This window comes from Mustela putorius, unplaced genomic scaffold (genome assembly GCF_011764305.1).
Source record: "Mustela putorius furo isolate JIRA1106 unplaced genomic scaffold, ASM1176430v1.1 tig00003853_pilon_pilon_pilon, whole genome shotgun sequence".
In the NCBI taxonomy this organism is placed as follows: Eukaryota; Metazoa; Chordata; class Mammalia; order Carnivora; family Mustelidae; genus Mustela; species Mustela putorius.
In genome coordinates, this window is record NW_025422005.1 from 78,210,137 (window position 1) to 78,232,037 (window position 21,901).

Here is a 21,901-nt window from a genome sequence, read left to right on the forward strand (position 1 = left end):
ATATAGTGCTATACTCGCTTCAGGAGTATAATTTATGAAGTAATTCATCACTTACACATAACACCCAGTGCTCATCATGAGTGCCCTTCTTAAATGCCCATCACCCATTTATTTATTTTTTTAATTTAAATTAACAAATATTACCTACCACCCATTTTAATGCATCCCCACATACATTCCTCCATCAACCCTGTTTGTTCTCTATCATTAAGAGTGTCATGGCTTGCTTCCCTCTCTTTCCTTCCTATAGGTTTATCCATTTTGTTTCTTAAATTCCACATGAGTGAAATCATATGGTTATTTGTCTTTCTCTGACTCATTTCACTTAGCATAATACACTTTAGCTTCATCCATGTTGTTGCAAATGGCAAGATTTTTTTTGATAGGTGAGTAATATTTCATTGTATTTGCAGTGATTATTGTTAGATATGAATTTAGTGCCATTGTAAAGCTGGTGTTTCTGGTGATGTTCTCTGTTCCTTTCTAGTCTTTATTGCATTTGCTCCTTTTTTCCCAAAGAGTCTCCTTTAATATTTATTGTAGGGCTGGTTTAGTGGTCATAAACTCCTATAGTTTTTGTCTGGGAAAGTCTTTCTCTCACTCTCTATTCTGAATGACAGCTTTGCTGGATAGAATATTCTTGACTGCACATTTCTTTTCTCATTTGTTTAAAAGAAACATAGAGAGTTGATTTTGCCAACAAGAGGTTTTATCAACTTATTATATTATTATAATACTAAAATTTGACAGGGAGCCAGTCATTTTTATCATGTAGAGGAGAAGGCCAATATGAAAAACCAAATTATAATTATTTATCAATTCGGTAATTCCTTCCCATATAAAGTCAAGGGAGAACAAGGTATAAAATCAAAGACAGCCCATATAAAGACAGTATCAATAATATTTTATACATTTGAGATTATTAACTAATACTACAAAATTAATTTCCTCTCAACAATTTCAATGAGATGGTTTGGCTTGGCTGTGAATAGTACAGTTATTGAGTCATTTTTTCCCTCTGCATATGCTCCTCCATCAAACATTCATCACCTTTAGCTTATGATTTGGAGTTCACCTGTTATACAGAGGAATTTAAAGGCCTGAGGGGAAAAAAGTAAAGAAAAACAATTTCAATGATCAATGTTAACATTAGAGTATGTACACCCAGCTTTTTTTAAAAAAGAGAAATAATTGTTTCTGTAAAATTATACAGGTTTACTTTAAATAATTCACACAAAAGAAAAAATATAAAGATGAAAATTAAATCTTAAATTTTAGCTAAAATTGATAGAAAATACAAGGAACAGGAGTCAGGTTTCTATCTAAATCTGTGTCCCTTGAATTGCAATTCTAACTTTCCAAATAAATGTCCAAACATGAGGTTACTGAGCTTATATAACTGAGAGACTGGTTTTAATTTTTTATAACTTAAATCAATTTAAATTTAAATCACCATTATGTGGCTAGTGCCTATCAATGCAGCAGAGCCACTGCTCCATTGGTTTCTGGCATTGAATATGCTATGAGAGATGTGGACAAGTCTTAACGTTCCTTACAACTTTGTGCATAACCTGCTTTAAGTGTTTAAGGAGTATTCTGTCAAATTTTCCTAGAACGCAGGGTATTCTTTTGATTTGTGTATTTGAATCTCTCTGAATCTCAGGGATGACTTCTTGTCTATATATTTTTTTAATTGAAGTATAATTAGCATCCAGTATTGTATTATTTTCAGGTGTTTAATACAGTGATTCAAGTCTATACATTACACAGTGCTTATGAAGGTAAGTATACTCTTAATCCTCTTTATTTCATCCATTCCCCTACCCTTCTCCCCACAGGTAATGACCAGTTTGCTCTCTGTATTTAAGTCTGGGTTTGTTTCTTTTTTCTTTCTTTGGTTTATTTATTTATTACATAATCCCTACATCCAACATGAGGCTTGAATTTATGACCCCAAGATCAAGAGTTGCACACTCTTCTGACTGAGCCAGCCAGGTCTCCCTGTGTTGATCTTAAATTCCACATATGTGAGAAATCATGTGGTACATATACCCAATGGAATATTACTCAGTCATAAAAAAAGAGAATGAGATCCTGCCAATGTACCCAAAGAGTAGAAGGCTAAGTGAAATAAGTCTGTTAAGGGAAGACAAGTAACACAATCTTACTCAAATGTGGAATTGTTCATATTTTTTAATATATCTTCTTTCCACTTGTTGTGGGACACCAGTTATCTTTATGTGTTAGATTATCTACCTTTCATCCATACCTGCTAGCTATACTTGTTTTACATTCTTAATCTCTGCATTCACTATGATTATCTCAAGCTTTTCAGCATTATATATTGAACAGACTATTCTTTTACTGTTTCTGTAATGATATATTGGATTTCAATTTGTTTCCTTAGCAGTAAATCTTATCTGTATTTTTTTTTAATAATTTTATCTTTTGATTTCTTAATTTTATTGAATTCATGGTTGTTTTATAGTGGGCAGCAACTGTAATTCCTCTCTTATCCTTGACTTACCTTTCTTCTTGGCTGGGATCTTTTAAAAATGGTATTTCTTTCACTTTCTCTGCTATAATAATATAAATCAAGTTGCCACGCCATTTCTTCTTCTCATAGCTAGGTGACTACCCAGCTATTCCTAATGATTTAAGAATATGGGTTACTTATTACCTCCCCTTCCATCATATTTTAAAATCTTTTTTTTTTGCCCTCCAAGGTCAAGTTTATTTTGACTTCTTTTATAGTCTGAGGGATAGCACAGGGAGGGAAGAACCTGGCTAAACAAGGGCTCTGTTTATTCCTCTAAAATTTTGTTAAATATCTGTTATTACCTAACTGGGGGGATATATGTCAAAACCTGGATTTAGGATTCATATAGTTCCCCAAATTCAGTGTGTTGTCCCCAAAGTCTTCATATAAGTTAAAATTCAGATGTTCACTTTTTAATCTCTTTGACTGGGCTGTACCCTCCAGAAATTTTTACAATTCCTCAGTCAGAAAATTACATACTCATTTTCTTTCTCTCCACGTTTGGGATATGATGAATCGATACTTCTGGGGATTTTGCTGACTTACCTATATAGCTTGGTGAGGGAAAGGAGAAGGAGACAGTTCAGATTAGAAACCAAGCCCTGCTGGGCCTCTTTGCTCTAGTCTAGTCTATTTCTTTCTTAAGCTGTCACGTTTAAACCTATCATACTAGGTTTTGCTTTTTTTTCCTCTCAGGCTGCTTTTAGTAGAAAAGTATTTACCTTTAAAAAAGCACAGCCTATTATTTACTATTTTGTTAGATGGTTGGATAGGAAATTATAGGATCAATTTTAATCTACTTCTGGGGCAGCCTCATTTAAATAAATAAATCTTTACATATACAGTTCTTAGAACATTCTACCACCTCTTATGGCATAGAATATCAAACTCCCTTACACATGGCTGTTTTCTGTCCTAAGATTCCTCCTGCAATTATTTTTTTAAAGGTTTTATTTATTTATTCAACAGACAGAGATCACAAGTAGGCAGAGAGAGGGGGAAAGCAGGCTCCCCGCTGAGCAGAAAGCCCACTGTGGGGCTTGATTGCAGGACCCTGAGACCATGACCTGAGCAGAACGCAGAGGCTTAACCCACTGAGCCACCCAGGCGCCCTCATCCTGCAATTATTTTTTGAGCTCCTGTTATATGCCATCCAAAAGGCAAACTGCAGTAGATAAGATAAACAAGGTTCTAATATATTATATGCGGGAGTGATTTAATTCTTAAGGTGAAGAAAATTAAAGACCCTGAGAAGAGTCATAAATAATATAGAACATGATGATGAAATACAGAGTAACGGTGTGAGGGGCCAATTTTACAAAGATGGTCAGGAAAACTCTGAGTGGGTGACTTTTACATTGAGATAAAAACAATGAGAGGGAACCACCAGGGGAAGCTCAGGGAGCATAATGTTCCAAATGTAGGGTAGAGCAGGAACAAAAGCCTTAAATTAGGAATGAATAAGCTTGGTTCAGGAAATGAAAAGAAGGACGAGGTTGCTAGAACATAACATGTGAAGCAGAGTATGATGATACTGTAGTCAGAAAAGTAGGCAGGAGCCAGAATACTCAGGGATGTCAAGGCCACAGAATGAGTGTGGCACTTCTGCTAGGTGGATCAAGTTGTCTTTGTTGCTATTTTTCTATGATTATTTGGAAGTTCTAATTCTTATCTCCTTTCTAGCAATGATTACCTTAAAAGTTATTTAAATGTATATTCACTTAAAAAATTAACATAGTAATAAGTCTATATGGTGTAAAAAGTGAATTCCGGTCCCTTACTCTTTTGCACCAAGCTCTCTACTCTCCTCAGAGGGAACACTGTTAACAGCTTTGATAGGAATCACACCAGACACCCTGACGTATTTAAGTATGTGTAAAACAAGTAATACACAGACATATACTTTTAAAAACACACATGGAATTATGATCTACATTCTGTCTATAATTTGTTGTTCTCATTTACTATGTCTTGCAGATCTTTATTCTTTTGTAATGGATTTATTATGGCTTAACAATTCTCCTATTGATGAGTAATTACCAATATTTTTAAATAATAAAAATGATGTTGGATTTAGGCATCCATCTTAAGAAGTTATATAAAGAACACAAAATAAGTCTAAAATGGAAGGAAATAGTAAAAACAAGAACAGCAATAAAACAGAAAAAAAAAGTGGCTTATCATTAAATTTGCATTTCCTTATTAGTATTCTTCTAGCCAGTGATATCAGAAGTATTGGCTACTGGAACTAATGTTGTTTTTTCTTTTTTTGAATGTTCTGCAGATGTTTAATACATAACCCAATTCTCAATTGAAATGTATAATTACTACATTTTTACAATTTTAGGAAATCAATACTTACTATAGTTTAACATTTTAAGCCTCACATATTAAAACTTAAAACAGTTTACAAATAGACATCACACCCTTAAAGGAAATAACAGAAACAATTAGTAATCTCTCTATGCTCTCTTCATAGAGATTTCAAAATAAATCTAAGGTTATACATAGGATGTGGGTTTTTCACTGGGAGTAGTATTACAGAAAGTTTGTGGTATTAGAAGGGTCATGACACAATGCAGGTTGCTTAGTCTCAAATGCAAGTTTAAAGCCTGCATTTTAAAAATATTTTAAATTACACTCACAGATGAAAAATGTAACACAAAGAGAGACTATGCTAAAAATATATCAAGTTCTCTCTCTCCTTTGTAAAAGTTAAACTATTTCAGAGACAATAAGAAGGCATTATCTTGACTGTTTTTAAGGTTAAATAATCTTTTTTCAAGGCTATATTATGAAACTATGTTCAACGGTCACAGAAGCAACCATATTAACTTGTAGCAGGGGGACAATTTTTAAGTCCTAATTTGATATTTTCAATGCATATATTAAAGCAAAATGTATTAAGCAAATTATAACTGCATATGAAATTACTATAGTAGAAGAAAACCAATGATTTGAGTAAATCCCTGACAGTTGATAAGTAATCACTGTGATTAATCAACATAACCTTACTGAAACACCAATAGCAACCACTAAGCTCTAGTAAGTTATTACTGATTTGTACTTTGCCCTAAGAAAAATTAACCATAATAGTAAATGTGGTAAATGGTAGCCTCCCTGTGACTTCAAGGTGACTCATTTGAAACATCTAAAGACAAATCATACTCATATCATGTACCATTCTAAGTTTCTAAAACAGATTCCGGTAATTTAAAGTCCTGGACAAAAAAGTTTGAATATTTTTTATGGTTTAGTAACTAGGGGAAAAAAAAGTACATATAAATACTTTTAAGAAAATAATAAGGTAATTTGTAAAAGTATGGAAGAGAGAGAATAAATTCAAAATTTTATTAATGCTAAGACTGACTTAATTCCATTTGAGAAGAGAAACACACAAATACACACATATTTTAAAGTGATCTTTCTTAAAGGATCAACTACATGCCCACATGAAAAATGAGCATTTGCACAAGGTCCAAAAGCTAGAAAATATTTCTTTAAATCATAATTTAATTAAAAGCAAAGCAATTTTGTGACAAATACTTAAATTTATATAATTCCAGGGGTCCCTAAAAACCATGAAATTACATAAAATATTTTTTACAACAGATTTCTTAAAGAACAGTTTTGGGTTTACAGAAAAAAATGAGAAGACAGTCATATACCTCCTGCACTCATTTCCCCTATCAATAATATCTTCCATTAGTATGGTAAATTTGTTACAATTAATGAACCAATATTGATACCTTATTACTAACCAAAGTCTATGGTTTGTTCAAATTTTCTTAGTTTTTTGTTTGTTTGTTTTTAAGCTAATGTCCCTCTTCTGTCCTAGACCCTATGGAGAATACCATATTACATTACATTTTGCTGTCACGTCTCCTTAGGTTCCTCCACTCCTTAGGTTCCTCTTGATAGTTTGAGATAGTTCTCAGACTTCACCTCTTTTTGATGAGCTTTGAGGAGTCTTGGTCAAGTATTTTGTAGGATGCCTCACCATCGAAATTTGTCAGGTATTTCTTCTCATGTTAAGAATGGGGTTTAAGGCGGGGGTGGCTCAGTGGATTAAGCTGCTGCCTTTGGCTCAGGTCATGATCTCAGGGTCCTGGGATCGAGCCCCACATCGGGCTCTTTGCTCAGCAGGGAGTCTGCTTCTCTCTCTCTCTCTCTCTCTGCCTACTTGCGATCTCTCAGTCAAATAAATAAATAAAATCTTTTTAAGAATGGGGTTTAAGGGTTACTGAAAGACTACAGAAGCACTATTTTCATCACACCATAGTACATACTATCAATATGATTGATAACTATTGATGTTGACCTTGATTATCTGTGTGAGGCAGTGTTTGTCAAGTTTTTCCACTGTAAAGTTACTCTTTTTTTCCTACCCTTTCCATACTGTACCCTTTGAGGGAGTCACTGTACACAGTCCACACTTACAGAAAAGGACTTCTTCCTCTCCTTAAGAATACAATATCTACAACAATTATTTGGAATTCTTCTGCATAGAAATTTATCTCTTCTTTCCCACTTGTTAATTTATTTATATCATTGGACTGATAAATAAATCATTATTTATATCAATGGACTCATGGGTATTTATTTTATACTGTGAATTAAAGTCTACTATGATTTTAAACATTTTTTCTTCATTTGTTCTATTTTTGGCCATCAGGAACTCTTTCTGTTGGTTCTTCTGTCCTTTTAAGATACTTCTATTAATGTAGGGTTTTGTTTTGTTTTTAAGTCCTTCCTTTCTCTAGTATTACAAGGTGTCTAGGCTCATCTTTGTCCTTACTGTATTTCCTCTCCCGGTATTGGAATCAGCTATTTCTCTGAGGAGCCTTGGTTTCCTTCATTAGAGAATGGTATGAGAAACCAAGATGTGTATGCTAGGTGTACACAAATTGACTTTTATTAACACCAAGATGATTGCCGATATTATGGTCTTTAAGAATCTAATCCTCCATCACTAATTCTTCAGATGCTACAATGAGCTCATCTTGGGTATCTGAATGATATTCTTCATTTCTAAATACAGCAGTACCTTAAAAGCTTCTAGGTACCTAATTTATTTATATTTAACTGTATACTAAATTTGGGTACCAAAGAATCTGAGTACTTAAGTAAAATTTTAACTGAATTTTATAATCCTTAATGACTACATAGCAAGTTGAATAAAATATCCTACATACCTAACTTCTTCTGTTGAGAATTACTGCTAAAACTAGATAAAATTAGAGAACAGCCAATTTTTTAAATTTAAAAGTGTTTAAAATTTTGAGAAAATCATTTAAGAAAAATGAAAAATACTTCAAGCAAGTTGCTCAGAACGGAAACCATTGTACTTAAAGGGGAAAAAAAACCTTCCAAAAAGAAGTTTGTTAACCAAGAGTTGGCATATCAACTACCAGCTGTTGTGAAACTATTAACAAATTAGCTCAGGAAACTAAAAAGCACAAACTGATCACAAAACTTTATGATAAACTTCATCACTTAGTAATGTCACTGCAATTTAACATTATTAAAACGTGTATTTTAAAGTACAGTGATAAAGATTTTATCACTTCCTCTCCATCTCTGCCAAAACTGCATACTGATCTGGGCACACTGATTTAAACATAACTCATTCATTTTAGGTCAGAACAGAATTTTGAGTGGGTGTTTCTTAAGCCTAGAGTGGTTGGGGTATTGCCCATCTGAGGCATCCCTAGAGGTTATCTGCTGGGCAAACAAACGAAAGTGGGTAAATGTTACTGGGTACCAGGAAAAGAACAAAAAGATGGATTTGAATAGAACTATACAGTTTTAGATTAAAACTTTTCCATTACTTATAACAAAGCAGCATTAATTTTATAGATGCACTTGACCCACAGAAGCTTTTAATATGGTTATGACAAATTAATATGCTTATCTTTACAATAACCAAAATACAAACTCAATTCTGGGTTAAACATCAGAAAGCTTGAGTTCAATTCCCACGTGTTTTCTTCAACTATGAGCAAAAATTAATTTTTCTGTGTTTTGTTCCACCACTCGCAAAGCAGATCAAGTTTTATTCAGTGTGAATATAAAAATAAAGCCTTGGACTAAAAAATAACATTTGGATCAATAGAATAAAGGTGGAAAATTCCACCAAGAGGAGGAAACACTTTTTAACCACCATTTCCTCCCTCCTAAATACTATGAATTACTCTTATAAGAATTTTTTTTTCTGAATCAAGCTCAATTAAATTATCTTAATAGGTTAAATATCTACTAATTGATCACCCCTATGCTCAAAACCCTCTAATGGCTTCCATCTTACTCAGAGAAAGGCCAAAATTCTTAGGCCCTACATAATCTGCCTATTTACCTCTCAGACTTCCTCTACTTCCTCTCTTACTTCACGCAGGGACTCTAATCAGAAATGCTCCTGGCCTTAGGCTTTTTGCCCTTACTAGTACCTTAGCAGACAATTCTTTCCCCAAATCTGCTTGACTTACAAACACTTTCTCATTTAATACCAACAGCTCTAAAGCAGAAAACTTTCAGATTCTCTGTTCTGAATGAATAAATAAAAAGATAGATTAAGTAACTTGTCAAAGATACTAAGTAAGTAGTCTGACTTCAAAATCTTATACTCTCAACAAATGCTAAATCTCTAGCTATTATGAGAAAACAAAAAGACAAAAAGTTGTGACCACAGAGTCAATTAGGATTTAAAATCTGCTTGTTGTTAATTATAATTAAATTTCTTGAAGCTTTTTATTTTGATCAGTTTCTATCATATTTATTTTTGTAGGCTATTTAAATAGAGAAATAAGAAAATCAGCTTGTAAAGTATATGTGCAGATAGGAAGAAAAGAACAAAATTCTCCCTTAAGAGGTAACAGCTCGCATCACCTCAGAGTAACTCAGATGTAACTGAAGCCACTGACGCCAACAATAAACATAGGTGAATTTTCAGAGGTTTAAATTCTATTCAACAACCTTTCAAAAAAGAGAACCACGTTCAGTCCCTCATTCTATAAGATGACAAATGCATTTAGACAGAGTCTTGAGATCATTCTATCATCCTCACCAGTGACCAAAATGTATGCAAATTGATGCATGTGTGAAAACGGTGATAATCTCTGAACTTTAAAAACTGGAATACTCAAAGTATATACAGTAAAAGTCACTTGTAGAAAAAGCAGATGAGCGAATTATTGTATTATTTTAACATCTAATACAAATAGTTGAGCGATGGCTATGTACCAAGCATTATATACCAAGTGCTGAGATATACAGCAATTGAATGACTGGCTAGAAATTCCTCATACTGAGCTTTCACTGGTGGAGAATGTGGACAAAAAGAGTAACAAGAAATGTATATTTTATGGCAAGAAATAATTGTTTTGATGAAACATTAAGTGGCAGAAGAGCACAGTGATCAGAATAGTAGTATTATTTTGGATAGAAATATAGCCAAAGGAGTTTTACCTAATAAAATCATAGAGATCTGAATGAAATGAAAGGATTATATAGTATTTAAAATTCATAATGGTAATTCTGAATGGCCAAAAGATATTAAAATGACATACATGATATAATCTTTATGTTTAATGAAAACTTAGAGTTTAACCTCTTAATTTTATAGGTGTATATCTGCTTGAAACAAGCATTATAATAGAATGATGACTAAAATCCATCATTTTGATGGCATTTTGTTTGAGAAGGAGGAAACCTAGCTAATAGCTTTCTCAAATAGTTCTAAGAAAATGGTTAAAATTTGAAAACTGCTACACTTAAAGAAGGTTAAATTCACTGTGAGACACTAATATAAAACAGCTCCTCCAAAGACAAGGAGGAAAAGATTATAAAAATCTTAAGTATATTATAGATACACATATCTCAAATAATAACAGGGAAATATTATAAACTTTAAATCAGAGCAAAGGTTTCAGGATGACTAAAGAATCTTTGAAATCAAATTTAATAAACTTTAGCCTCACAAGTGTGTCTACCACTGAATGCTAGTATTTATAAAAATGAATATTTGTTCATCTAATGTATTTCTTTATCTAAATAGGATACATTTAAAAGTATAATTTTCATAAATACTTTAAAAAGCAGATCTTAATCATATCAACTGATTACATAATAACAATTTATTAAATGAAGAGTTAGAGAGAAATTGGTTTACGGGGGAAAATTTTATTCACAAGAGAGTAACATTAATTGGAAGAGTTGATCTGAAGAGATATGAAGTACAAAATGTTTGACAGAGTTCTCCCCCTAGTGGAACTTGAAAATGATCTAAAGTATTTCCATGAATAAGAATAACCTAAAATGTACTATTCTTATAATTGAGAAAGGAGTTTCAGATTTTAGCAAGAGATCTATTATGGATCTGCATGTAATAAGTAAATAAATGCATGAAAGTTGAATCATCAAGACATTTACTAAAAACACATTTACTAAATGTATTAATAGTAAGGTAGCAAAGCACAACTCAGTAAAAAGAAATACCTTAAAAGCAGAGGAGTAGGGATACAGAGAAACACAATTTAGGAAGATACAGCAGCTTGTACAATGGTATAGAATTTTGAAAATATGTGAAAATTTTGAAAAGTGTGTGTGTGTGTAAGGGGTAAGGAAGGAGTATGAAGAGATAATGCTGAAAGATGAGATGGGCAATGCAGGTATGGGAAACAATGAAAAGGTAAGCATTTTAGGCTGAGAAATTCTGATATGATTTGCTAGGTAAAAGGCAGTCAGTAAAAATTCTTATTTTTTAGAAAGCTAACTCAGATAGCTCTGTGGAAGAGCTGAGGCTGGAGAAGTGAAACTGACTAGGAAGTTCAGGTAAGGCTGTGGACAGAATAATTCAGGGAATGGCCAGGGGAACAGAAAGGCTAAGAGAGATTAAAAGAAAAGTTTCTGAAATTAAAATCACCTTTGATTTAGTTTTAGATTTATTCCAGACTTTCCTCTTTTGAAGGAACTGAGGAGTTGGGCAAGACACTTCAGTCTTCATGAGTTATTAAAAATTATCTGAAAGTGGGATACCTGGGTGGCTCAGTTGGTTAAGCAGCTGCCTTTGGCTCAGGTCATGATCCCAGGGTCCTGGGTTCGAGTCCCACAGTGGGCTCCTTGCTTAGAGGGGAACCTGCTTCTCTCTGCCTCTTTCTGCCACTCTGCCTGCTTGTGTTCTCTCTCTCTCTGACAAATAAATAAAATCTTTAAAAAATTATCTGAAAGCAAAACTACAAGAGTATGTGAGAAGGTAAAATGCTGGTTATGTTAACTAGCACAAGCACTTTGTAAAAAAATCTGATATTATCTAATAAAGTTGAAAGTTTACATATTCTCTATATAGACTTCATGTAGAGGGTTAAGAAAGGACTAAGCGAAGTTCTCACTAGGTTGAACAATCCGTTAAGAGATGCTACCACTGATCAAGACTAGAGATACAGAAAGGAAAAAAAAATTGGATGAAACAGGAACACATAATTTTAAACATGTTGAATTTGAAGTGCCTGTGCTACTTCCAGGTGGAGTGGTCTAGAGTCCATTAAAACTACTGGTCTGCTCATCAAAAGACACAATAAGTTAAAGAACAACAAAAGACAAGTCAGAGTGGAAACAGGTATTTACAAAACATAACATCAATAAGTAAATAACTATATATCCAAAGAAAAAGACAAAAACCTACCAGAAAAATACATATAAAAAGACTTCAGCAGACCTTTACAAAAGAGGAAATCCAAATGGCCAGCCTTATTAATAATCAGGTAAATGGAAATTAAAACCACAACAAAATATCACAAGCACTTTGGAAAATAAAGTTGAAGAGTTGCATGCTATGTGACACAAACATTCCACACCAGAGAAACATGTACATGTAGTCAGTACAGTGCACACGATTGCTTATAATCACAGCACTGTTCCAAACAGTCCCAATCCACAAACTCCCAAATGACCAATAATATTAGAGTGGATACACTGTGATACAGTCATAAAATGGGAACACATAACAATAAAAATGATTACTTACTAAAATAATGTTGAACAAAGAAAGAAGAGACAAAGATATTCAAGAACACTCTATTCAAAGTTCAGAAACAAGTAAAACTAAACTGTACAAATCAGAGAGGCATATGAAGTTGACACAATTATGAAAAGCAAAAGAGAGACTACCACAAAACTCAGGACAAGGGAGTCAGGTGTGATTGGGTAGACTTCTGGATACAGGCAATATTCTGTATCTTGACCTCCACCGTGACTATATGGGTAATGTGTTTACCCATATTATAATGTAGCTTTGTATTACAAACTTCTTGGTATACTGTGCTAATAATTTTTTAAAAGGTTTAAAAATTATTGGTTGGGGGAAACATGTGAGGGCTGGAGTTACATTAGGATCTGTTATACAGATGGCTCCTAAAGCCATGTAAGTGAGATCCCTCATTTGAATACAGCCTTTAAAAAGCCAAAAACTTGGGATTCTCAGAGGAATACAAACATTCAGAGATGATAAGAAGACTAAAACAAAAAACAAGAAAGAAGTAAGGCAAAAGTGAGTGGTGGTGGGAAAGCTATGGGAGGAGAGAATGTAAAGAGGACGACTGGTTAACAACCATAAATGAGATAAACTCAAGCAGGATAAATACCGAAAAAATACCAATGAATTTAGCAATTAGGATTCCAAGGATTATTTAATCAAGAGCCATTTGATGCCAACATATTCCTGATAGTAAAAATTTCATGCATTTTCTATTTTCAGAAATGATGTAACATGCTGCATTCCATTTTAAATAAAACTTGCAGCATATCAGGCTCTTCACTTTCATAAGTATTTCAGAATAAATAAAAACAATGATATAAATCTTGCTGTTTGTGACTAACATGCATAGAAATGTAGCAAAATTTCTTAATTTTCTAGATGTTAGAAAACTCCAGGCTTACACTAGAATTGAATACGATAGCATGATTTAAACCACTGATTACAAATATGTCATGAAGTCAGTTCATGTTTGAAGTTTTTCTGAGTATGTGCTACTTTACAGGGAATATTAGCAACAGAACACAAAGGCTAATTTTTTAATAAACTTATACAAATCGATGTATCATGATTACTTTTGACCCAGATCAAAAGATGAAGCTATAATACATGTAAGTCTTAGAAATTAACCAAATTTTGAATTGAAATTTAGTTCAAAGGATATTTTAAGTGGAAGAAAATTCTATATGCTGCAGCAAAAACTGTATTTTGGCTTGGAATAAATATAACATATTTTGAAAGAAATAAGATTTTAAACACAGTATTTTTCCCATATGAGAAATTTACTACCTTATAAATACAATGAGAAATAGGACATACATTGACAAATTATTTAGTTTTGAATCTTCTTTCAAAAATTGCTTTGGCAATGTACAAATATGGTATCAAATTATCAAACGTGGACTTAAGCAGAGGCCACAAAAGAAGAGGACTAAGTTAAGTTGGACTTCAACAAAAAAAAACTTTTGTTCATCAAAAAGCAGTAACAGAACAAAAAGGCAACCCAAGGAAAGGGAGAAAACATTTGATAACTATCTATCTGGGGCGCCTGGGTGGCTCAGTGGGTTAAGCCTCTGCCTTCGGCTCAGGTCATAATCCCAGGGTCCTGGGATTGAGCCCCGCATCGGGCTCTCTGCTCAGCAGGGAGCCTGCTTCCTCCTCTCTCTGACTGCCTCTCTGCCTACTTGTAATCTCTGTCTGTCAAATAAATAAATAAAATTAAAAAAAAAAAAAAGAAAACTATCTATCTGATAAGGGATTGACCCTAAGGATACATAAGGAACTTCAATAACTCAAAAACCTGATTAAAAAAATGAGCAAAGGACTCATACAGACATTTCTGTAAAGAAGATACACAAATAGCAAAAAGCAAATGGTAAGATGGTCAACATCACTAATTAGGGGAATGCTAATCAAAACCACTATGAGCTATGACTTCATTCTGATTAGGATGGCTACCACAAAAAAACAAACAACAACAAAAACCCCAGAAAATTAACAAGTATTGGTAAGGACAAGGAGAAATAAGAGCCCTTGTGCACTGGCTAGCAAGAATGTAAAATGGTGCAGCTGCTATGGAAAATAGTATAGCAATTCCTCAAATAATTAAAAACAGGATTACTGTATGATCTATCAATCCCACTTCTGGGTAAATCCCAAAGAAATGAAAGCAGGGATTCAAAGAGATCTGTACAACATCTGTACAACCACGTTCACAGAAGCATTATTCACAATAGCCAAAAGGTGGATGCAATCCAAGTGTTTACCAATGGATAAACAACAAAATGTGGTATACAGATACAATGGAATATTATTCAGTCTTATAAAGGAAGGAAATTTTTTCATATATTATTTTTCACATATTATCCATTACACATGGATAAACCTTAATGACATTATGCTAAGTGAAAAGACCCAGTCATAAAAAGACAAATACTGCAGCAACTGGGTGGCTCAGTTAAAGTGACCAAGTGTTGATTTTGGCTCAGGTCATGATTTCAGTGTCCTGGGATTGAGCCTTATGGTCTGTAGATGGGTTGGTTTGTAGGGTGATCTGTCGGGCTTCTTGCTCAGTGGGGAGTCTGCTTTCCCTCTCTCTTTTTCCCTCAGCCCCTCCCCTGACTTGTGTACTCTCTTTCTCTAGAATGAATAAATAAATCTTTAAAAAAAAAAAAAAAGACAGGGACCCCTGGGTGGCTCAGTCACTTAAGTGTCTGCCTTTGGCTCAGGTCATGATCCCGGGGTCCTGGAATGGAGTCTTGCATGGGGCTCCTTGTTCAGCAGGGAGAGTACTTCTCCCTCTGCCTGCTGCTCTCCCTTTTTGTGTGTGCTCTTTTTCTCTTTCTCTGACAATAAATAAAATCTTAAAAAAGAAGACAAATACTATACCGTCTTACTTACATGCAGTACCGAGAGTAATCTAATTCAGAGATTAAAAATGGAATGGTGGTTTCCAGGGGTTCGGGGAAATGGGCATGAGGAGATGTTCAATAGGCAGATTTTCAGTTTTGCAAGATGAAAAGAGTTCTGGAGACTGACTGGTTGTACAATGTGAATGTACTTAATGTCATAGAACTTACACTTTAAAATGGTCAATTTATGTTATATGTTATGTTACCACCAAAAAAAGAACGTGGAAATGAATATGTGTTGAAAATAGAATCATAATCATTAAGAGGAAGGTACAAGTCACTCTTCAGGTACAGAGAGAAATTATTTTTATGTGTACTTTATTATTTTCATATGGTACCTGGATTTCCAGCTCAGCAATGTGCTGCTGTAATTCAGCCACAGCAGCTATGCTATCTGCTTCCCGGAGTCTCACAGCCATCACTTCTTCCTTGTTCTAGAGCGGCAAACAAAACAAACAAAAAATAAACCATGTGGTAAAAGTAAAATATACTTCAAATTTTGAAAACAAATAGATTAATGATCAGATGAAAAAAAAGTGCCATTATTTCCTGAACTTGATATAAAATGAAGACCAAACATATAGAATAATATTCTATCTTTAAGCATTCAGAAACAACACTCAAATAAACAAGTTCTGCATAAAAAGTTAAAATTAAAAATGAACTTAATCTTAAAAGAATTCAAATCACTGGTGACTGTGAAAGTTGTTCATTTTTATGCAAGAACAAAAAATTGAGAACTTTCAAACACTAAATTTGGACAACAGATTAACAGAGAATATGGATACTGAGAGAGTATATTAATTGGATAATACTTAATGATTATATTCTTTCTGAAGCAATAAATGTTAACATTTATAGTAAATAACATTTATAGTAAATGTTAACATTTACATTACATTACAAAAGAGAATAGAAGTTCAATTACATCATAATTCTAATCTTCCCAGGAAAAGTATAGTACTTAACTCTACCACTTCAAAATTTCACAAAGAAAAACCCCAAAACTGCATCCTACAATACCGTAGCCAATTAATACTGATCCAGAAACAACAAAATATGAAGAAAATATGTTACATAAAAGTAGGGTATGCAAAATATTTTTCTCCTCCATTAACTCCAGTTGAAATGTAGCCATCATTTGTATCAAAAATTTACAGCATTGGTGACCGTTGGAGAAATTTAGCACCTGACAGTACTATAATACCAACATTTCTAAATATCACAAATTTAGAAGTGTAATAATTAAACTTATTCTTGTATCTTAGATACTTCTGCTTCACCTTAAGCAGATACTGCTTTAAATATTTTGCCAGTTTGCATATAGTCACATGTGTACCCTGTGCTGTGCTAATAAATGTCTAAAAATCAGGGGCACCTGGGTGGCTCAGAGGTTAAGAATCTGCTTTCAGCTCAGGTCATGATCCCAGGTTCCTGGCACTGAGCCCCATGTCAGGCTCCCTGCTTGGTGGAGAACCTGCTTCTCCCTCTGCTTCCCCTCTCACTCCCCCCTCCTTATGCCTCCACCCCTGACCAAATAAATAAATTCCTTTTAAAAAATGTCTAGGGGGAGAAGCAAGATGGCAGAGTAGCAGACTGAAATGACATCAGGTCCCAGGAGTTCAGCTAGTTAGTTATCAAACCATTCCGAACACCTACAAACTCAACAGGAGATAGAAGAGAAGAACAGCAATTCTAGGACCAGAAAATCAAACACTTTCTGGAAGGTACGATGTGTGGAGAAGTGAATCCGAAATGACAGGAAGAAAGACCATGGTGGTGGGGAGGGATCGGCTTTCGGCAAGCGGTGGAGCAGCAGAGCACAAAATCAGAACTCTTAGAAGTCTGCTCCTCTGAGGGACATCGCTCCAGAGACTAAGCGGGGGTGGAGTCCTCAAGGGATAGTGTGGTCTCAGGTCCCGCAGGGTCACGGAAAGATCGGGGGTGTCTGATTGTGGTAGAGCTCCCAGGTATCAGAGCGGGGAAGCCGATAGACAGAGCCGAGGAGTGAGCTCTCAAATCAGGGTTACCTTAAACCATGATCCAAGGCACAGTTAGGCCACTGCTCTTCCAGCAGGGACCCCACAAGTGGCAGATCCAGAGAGACCCCCTCCTTCCTTCTCCAGGAGGAGTGGCACAGAAACGTGCAGCAGGAATCTGCTGGGTTTGGAGACTTCAAATGGGATCATGTGCTAGAGATAGAAATGCTCAGTCACAGGCCAGGAGAGTACAGAGTGTAGCTGGAGACCTGGGAGACGGAAGGGATTGACTGCTTTTCTCTGAGGGCGCACTGAGGTGTGGTGTCCTGAGCTCTCAGTTCCTCTAGGCCTAGTGATTGGAAGGCCGCCATTTCCATTCCCGTCCTCCAAAGCTCTATGGAAAGCATTCAGGGAACAAACAAAAGCTCCCAAGAGCAAACCCGAGCAGATTACTTAGCCTGGCCCCTGACAAAGGCAGTGCAATTCCGCCTCGGAGAGACATTTGAGAATCACGGCAACAGGCCCCTTCCCCAGAAGATCAGCAAGAACATCCAGCCAAGAACAAGTTCATAAATGAGAGTTGCGGAACTCCAGAGCTAGAGGAATGCAACACATGGAATTCATGGCTTTCCCCCCATGATCCTTCAGTCTTGCAAAGTTAAATATTTTTTATTTTATTTTTTTCTTATTCTCTCTTTTTTCAACTTTTCCTCTTTCTTCTTCTTTTTATTTTTTTTCTTTAGGAAGATTTTTTATTTACTTATGTTAACAGAAAGAGAGATCACAAGTAGGCAGAGAGGCAGGCAGAGAGAGAGGGGAAGCAGGCTCTCTGCTGAGCAGAGAACCCCATGCAGGGCTTGATCCAGGACCCTGAGATCATGACCTGAGCCGAAAGCAGAGGCTTAACCCACTAAGCCACCCAGGCGCCATTCCTCTTTCCTCTTTTGAAGTTTTTTAAATAGTTTATCTTAAAAATACCCTTAGGGGCGCCTGGGTGGCTCAGTAGGTTAAGCCGCTGCCTTCAGCTCAGGTCATGATCTCAGGGTCCTGGGATTGAGTCCTGCATCAGGCTCTCTGCTCAGCAGGGAGCCTGCTTCCCTCTCTCTCTCTCTGCCTGCCTCTCTGTGTACTGTGATCTCTCTCTGTCAAATAAATAAAAAAATAAAATCTTAAAAAAAATACCCTTATAAAAAAATAGATATATATTTTTTTAAACCTTCATTTTTATAGTAATATTTTATCTCTTCATTGTATTTAACCTTATTTTTTGTATATGTATGGGGGTTTTTTTCTTTAAAATTCTGGGATACAATTTCTTCTAATACATAAAAATATACCCTAAATCTAGTACATGGCTTTGTTTAGTCTCCAGTCTGAACACATTCTCTCCTCCCTTTTTTTCTCTTTTTCCAACAAACTTATCAATTCCTTTTTTATATATTTTTTTAAATTTTCAACATTACAGTCATATTCTATCCCTTCATTATGTTTACTCTTATTTTATAGATATATAAGTTTTTCTTTCTTTAAAACTTTGGGAGGTAGTTTGTACTAAGAGACCAGATTACACCCCAAATCAAGTGGGTGGCTCTGTTCTATTCACCAGATATATAGATATAGATATAGATATAGATATAGATATAGATAAAAATTAACATCCCCCTTTCTTTTCCCCCCAATTTTGGGTCTCTTCTGATTTCATTAGCATACATTTTTCTAGGGTCTTTGCCAACCTTTTAGTATTTTATTCTGTCGTTCATATATTCTTATCTGCATAAAATGACAAGGCAGAAAAACTCACCACAGAAAAAAGAACAAGAGGCAGTACCAAAGGCTAGGGACCTAACCAATACAAATATTGCTAATATGTCAGAAATACAGTTCAGAATGATGATTCTCAAGGTGTTAGCAGGGCTCAAAAAAGCCATGGAAGATATTACAGAAACCCTTTTTGAAGAAATAAAATCTCTTTATGGAGAAATAAAAGAACAAAAATCTAACCAACTAGAAATTTAAAAAGCTATTAAGGTGCAATAAAAAAATGGACGCTCTTACTGCTAGGACAAATGAGGCAGAAGAGAGAATTAGTGATACAGAAGACCAAATGATGGGGAATAAAGAAGCTGAGCAAAAAAGAGACAAACAACTACTGAACCATGAAGGGAGAATTTAAGAAATAAGTGATACCATAAAACGAAACAATATTAGAATAATTGGAATTCCCGAAGGAGGAGAGGGGCAGAAGGTTTATTGGAACAAATTATAGTAGAGAATTTTCCTAATATGGCAAAGGGAACAAGCATCAAAATCCAGGAGGCACAGAAAATCCCCCTCAAAATCAATAAAAACAGGTCTACATCCCATCTTCTAGTAGTAAAACTTATTAGTCTTAGTGACAAAGAAAAAATCCTGAAAGCAGCTTGGGACAGGAAGTCTGTAACATACAATGGCAGAAATATTAGATTGGCAGCAGACTTATACACAGAGACCTGGGAGGCCAGAAAGAACTGGCATCATATATTCAAAGCACTAAATGAGGAAAAATATGGAGCCAAGAATACTATATCCATCTAGGCTATCGTTGAAAATAGAAGGAGAGAGAAAAAGCTTCGAGGACAAACAAAAACTGAAAGAACTGTAAACACCAACCAGCCCTACTGGAAATATTGAAAGGGGTCCTTTAAGCAAAGAGAGAACCTAAAAGTAGTAGACCAGAAAGGAACAGAGACAATACAGAGTAACAGTCATCTTACAGACAACACAAAATTCAGATCTTTCAATAGTTACTCTGAATGTAAATGGGCTAAATGCCCCAATCAAAAGACACAGGATATCAGAATGGATAAAAAACAGAACCCATCAATACGCTATCTACAAGAAACCCATTTTACCCCCAAAGACATCTCCAGATTTAAAGTAAGGGGGTGAGGCGCCTGGGTGGCTCAGTGGGTTAAAGTCTCTGCCTTCGGCTCAGGTCACGATCCCAGGATCCTGGGGTCGAGCCCCGCATTGGCTCTCTGCTCCGCGGGGAGCCTGCTTCCTCCTCTCTCTCTGCCTGCCTCTCTGCCTACTTGTGATCTCTGTCTGTCAAATAAATAAATAAAATCTTAAAAAAAAATAAATAAAGTGAGGGGGTGGAAAATAATTTACCATGTTAATGGACATCAAAAGAAAGCGGGGGTGGCAATCCTTATATCAGATCAATTAGATTTTAAGCCAAAGACTATAATAAGAGATGAGGAAGGACACTATATCATACTCAAAGGGTCTGTCCAACAAGATCTAACAATCTTAAACTATATAAGCTATATAACTATATATATATAAACTATATAACTATATGTATGTGTGTATATATATATATATAACACTATATAAACCAACTAATAACAAAATCAAAGAAACACATCAACAATAATACAATAATAATAGAGGATTTTAACAGCCCTCTCACTGAATTGGACAGGTTATCCAGGCAAAAGATGAACAAAGAAATAAAGGCCTTAAATGACAAACTGGACCAGATGGACATCACAGATATATTCAGAACATTCCATCCCAAAGCAACAGAATACACATTCTTCTCTAGAGCACATGAACAGTTTCCAGAATAGATCATATTCTGGGTCACAAATCAGGTCTAAACTGGTACCAAAAGATTGGGATCATTCCCTGCATATTTTCAGACCACAATGCTCTGAAGCTAGAACTCAATCACAAGAGGAAAGTTGGAAAGAACTCAAATACATGGAGGTTAAAGAGCATCCTACTAAAGAATAAATGGGTCAACCAGGAAATTAAAGAAGAATTGAAAAAATTCATGGAAACAAATGAAAATGAAAACAAAACTGTTCAAAATCTGTGGGACACAGAAAAGATGGTCCTGAGAGGAAAGTATATAGCGATACAAACCTTTCTTAAAAAAGAAGAAAGGTCTTAAGTACACAACCTAACCTTACACATGAAGCTGGAGAAAGAACAGCAAAGAAAGCCTAAACCCAGCAGGAGAAGAGAAATAATAAACATCAGAGCAGAAAACAATGAAACAGAAACCAAAAGAACAGTAGAACAGATCAATGAAACTAGGAGCAAAGGTTTTGAAAGAATTAATAAGACTGATAAAGCCCTGGCCAAACTTATCAAAAAGAAAAGAGAAAGGACCCAAATAAATAAAATCATGAATGAAATAGGAGAAATCACAACCAACACCAACAAAATAGAAACAATTATAAGAACATATCATGAGCAACTATACGCCAGCAAATTTGACAATCTGGAAGAAATGAATGCATTCCTAGAGACATATAAATTACCAAAACTGAACTAGGAAGAAATAGAAAATGTGAACAGACCCAAAATCAGTAAGGAGACTGATGCAGTCATCAAAAATCTCCCCAAAGCAAAAGAAGAATTAATTTCTATTCTCCTGAAACTGTTCCAAAAA

At 34.9% G+C, this 21,901-nt stretch overlaps 1 protein-coding gene across 10 annotated transcripts in view; it reads right to left on the reverse strand.

Moving 5' to 3' along the window:
- Nucleotides 1-21,901, reverse strand: part of EVI5 (ecotropic viral integration site 5) — a 205,896-nt gene that overhangs the window by 39,629 nt on the left and 144,366 nt on the right. For 9 of the 10 annotated variants that reach the window (XM_045064863.1, XM_045064856.1, XM_045064857.1 and 6 more), the window contains one exon: nucleotides 15,817-15,912. In XM_045064863.1, the coding sequence (XP_044920798.1) occupies nucleotides 15,817-15,912 (96 nt within the window). Of the gene's footprint in view, nucleotides 1-956; nucleotides 1,101-15,816; nucleotides 15,913-21,901 lie in introns of those variants that run through there. The other variant, XM_045064866.1, reaches the window with a different exon arrangement.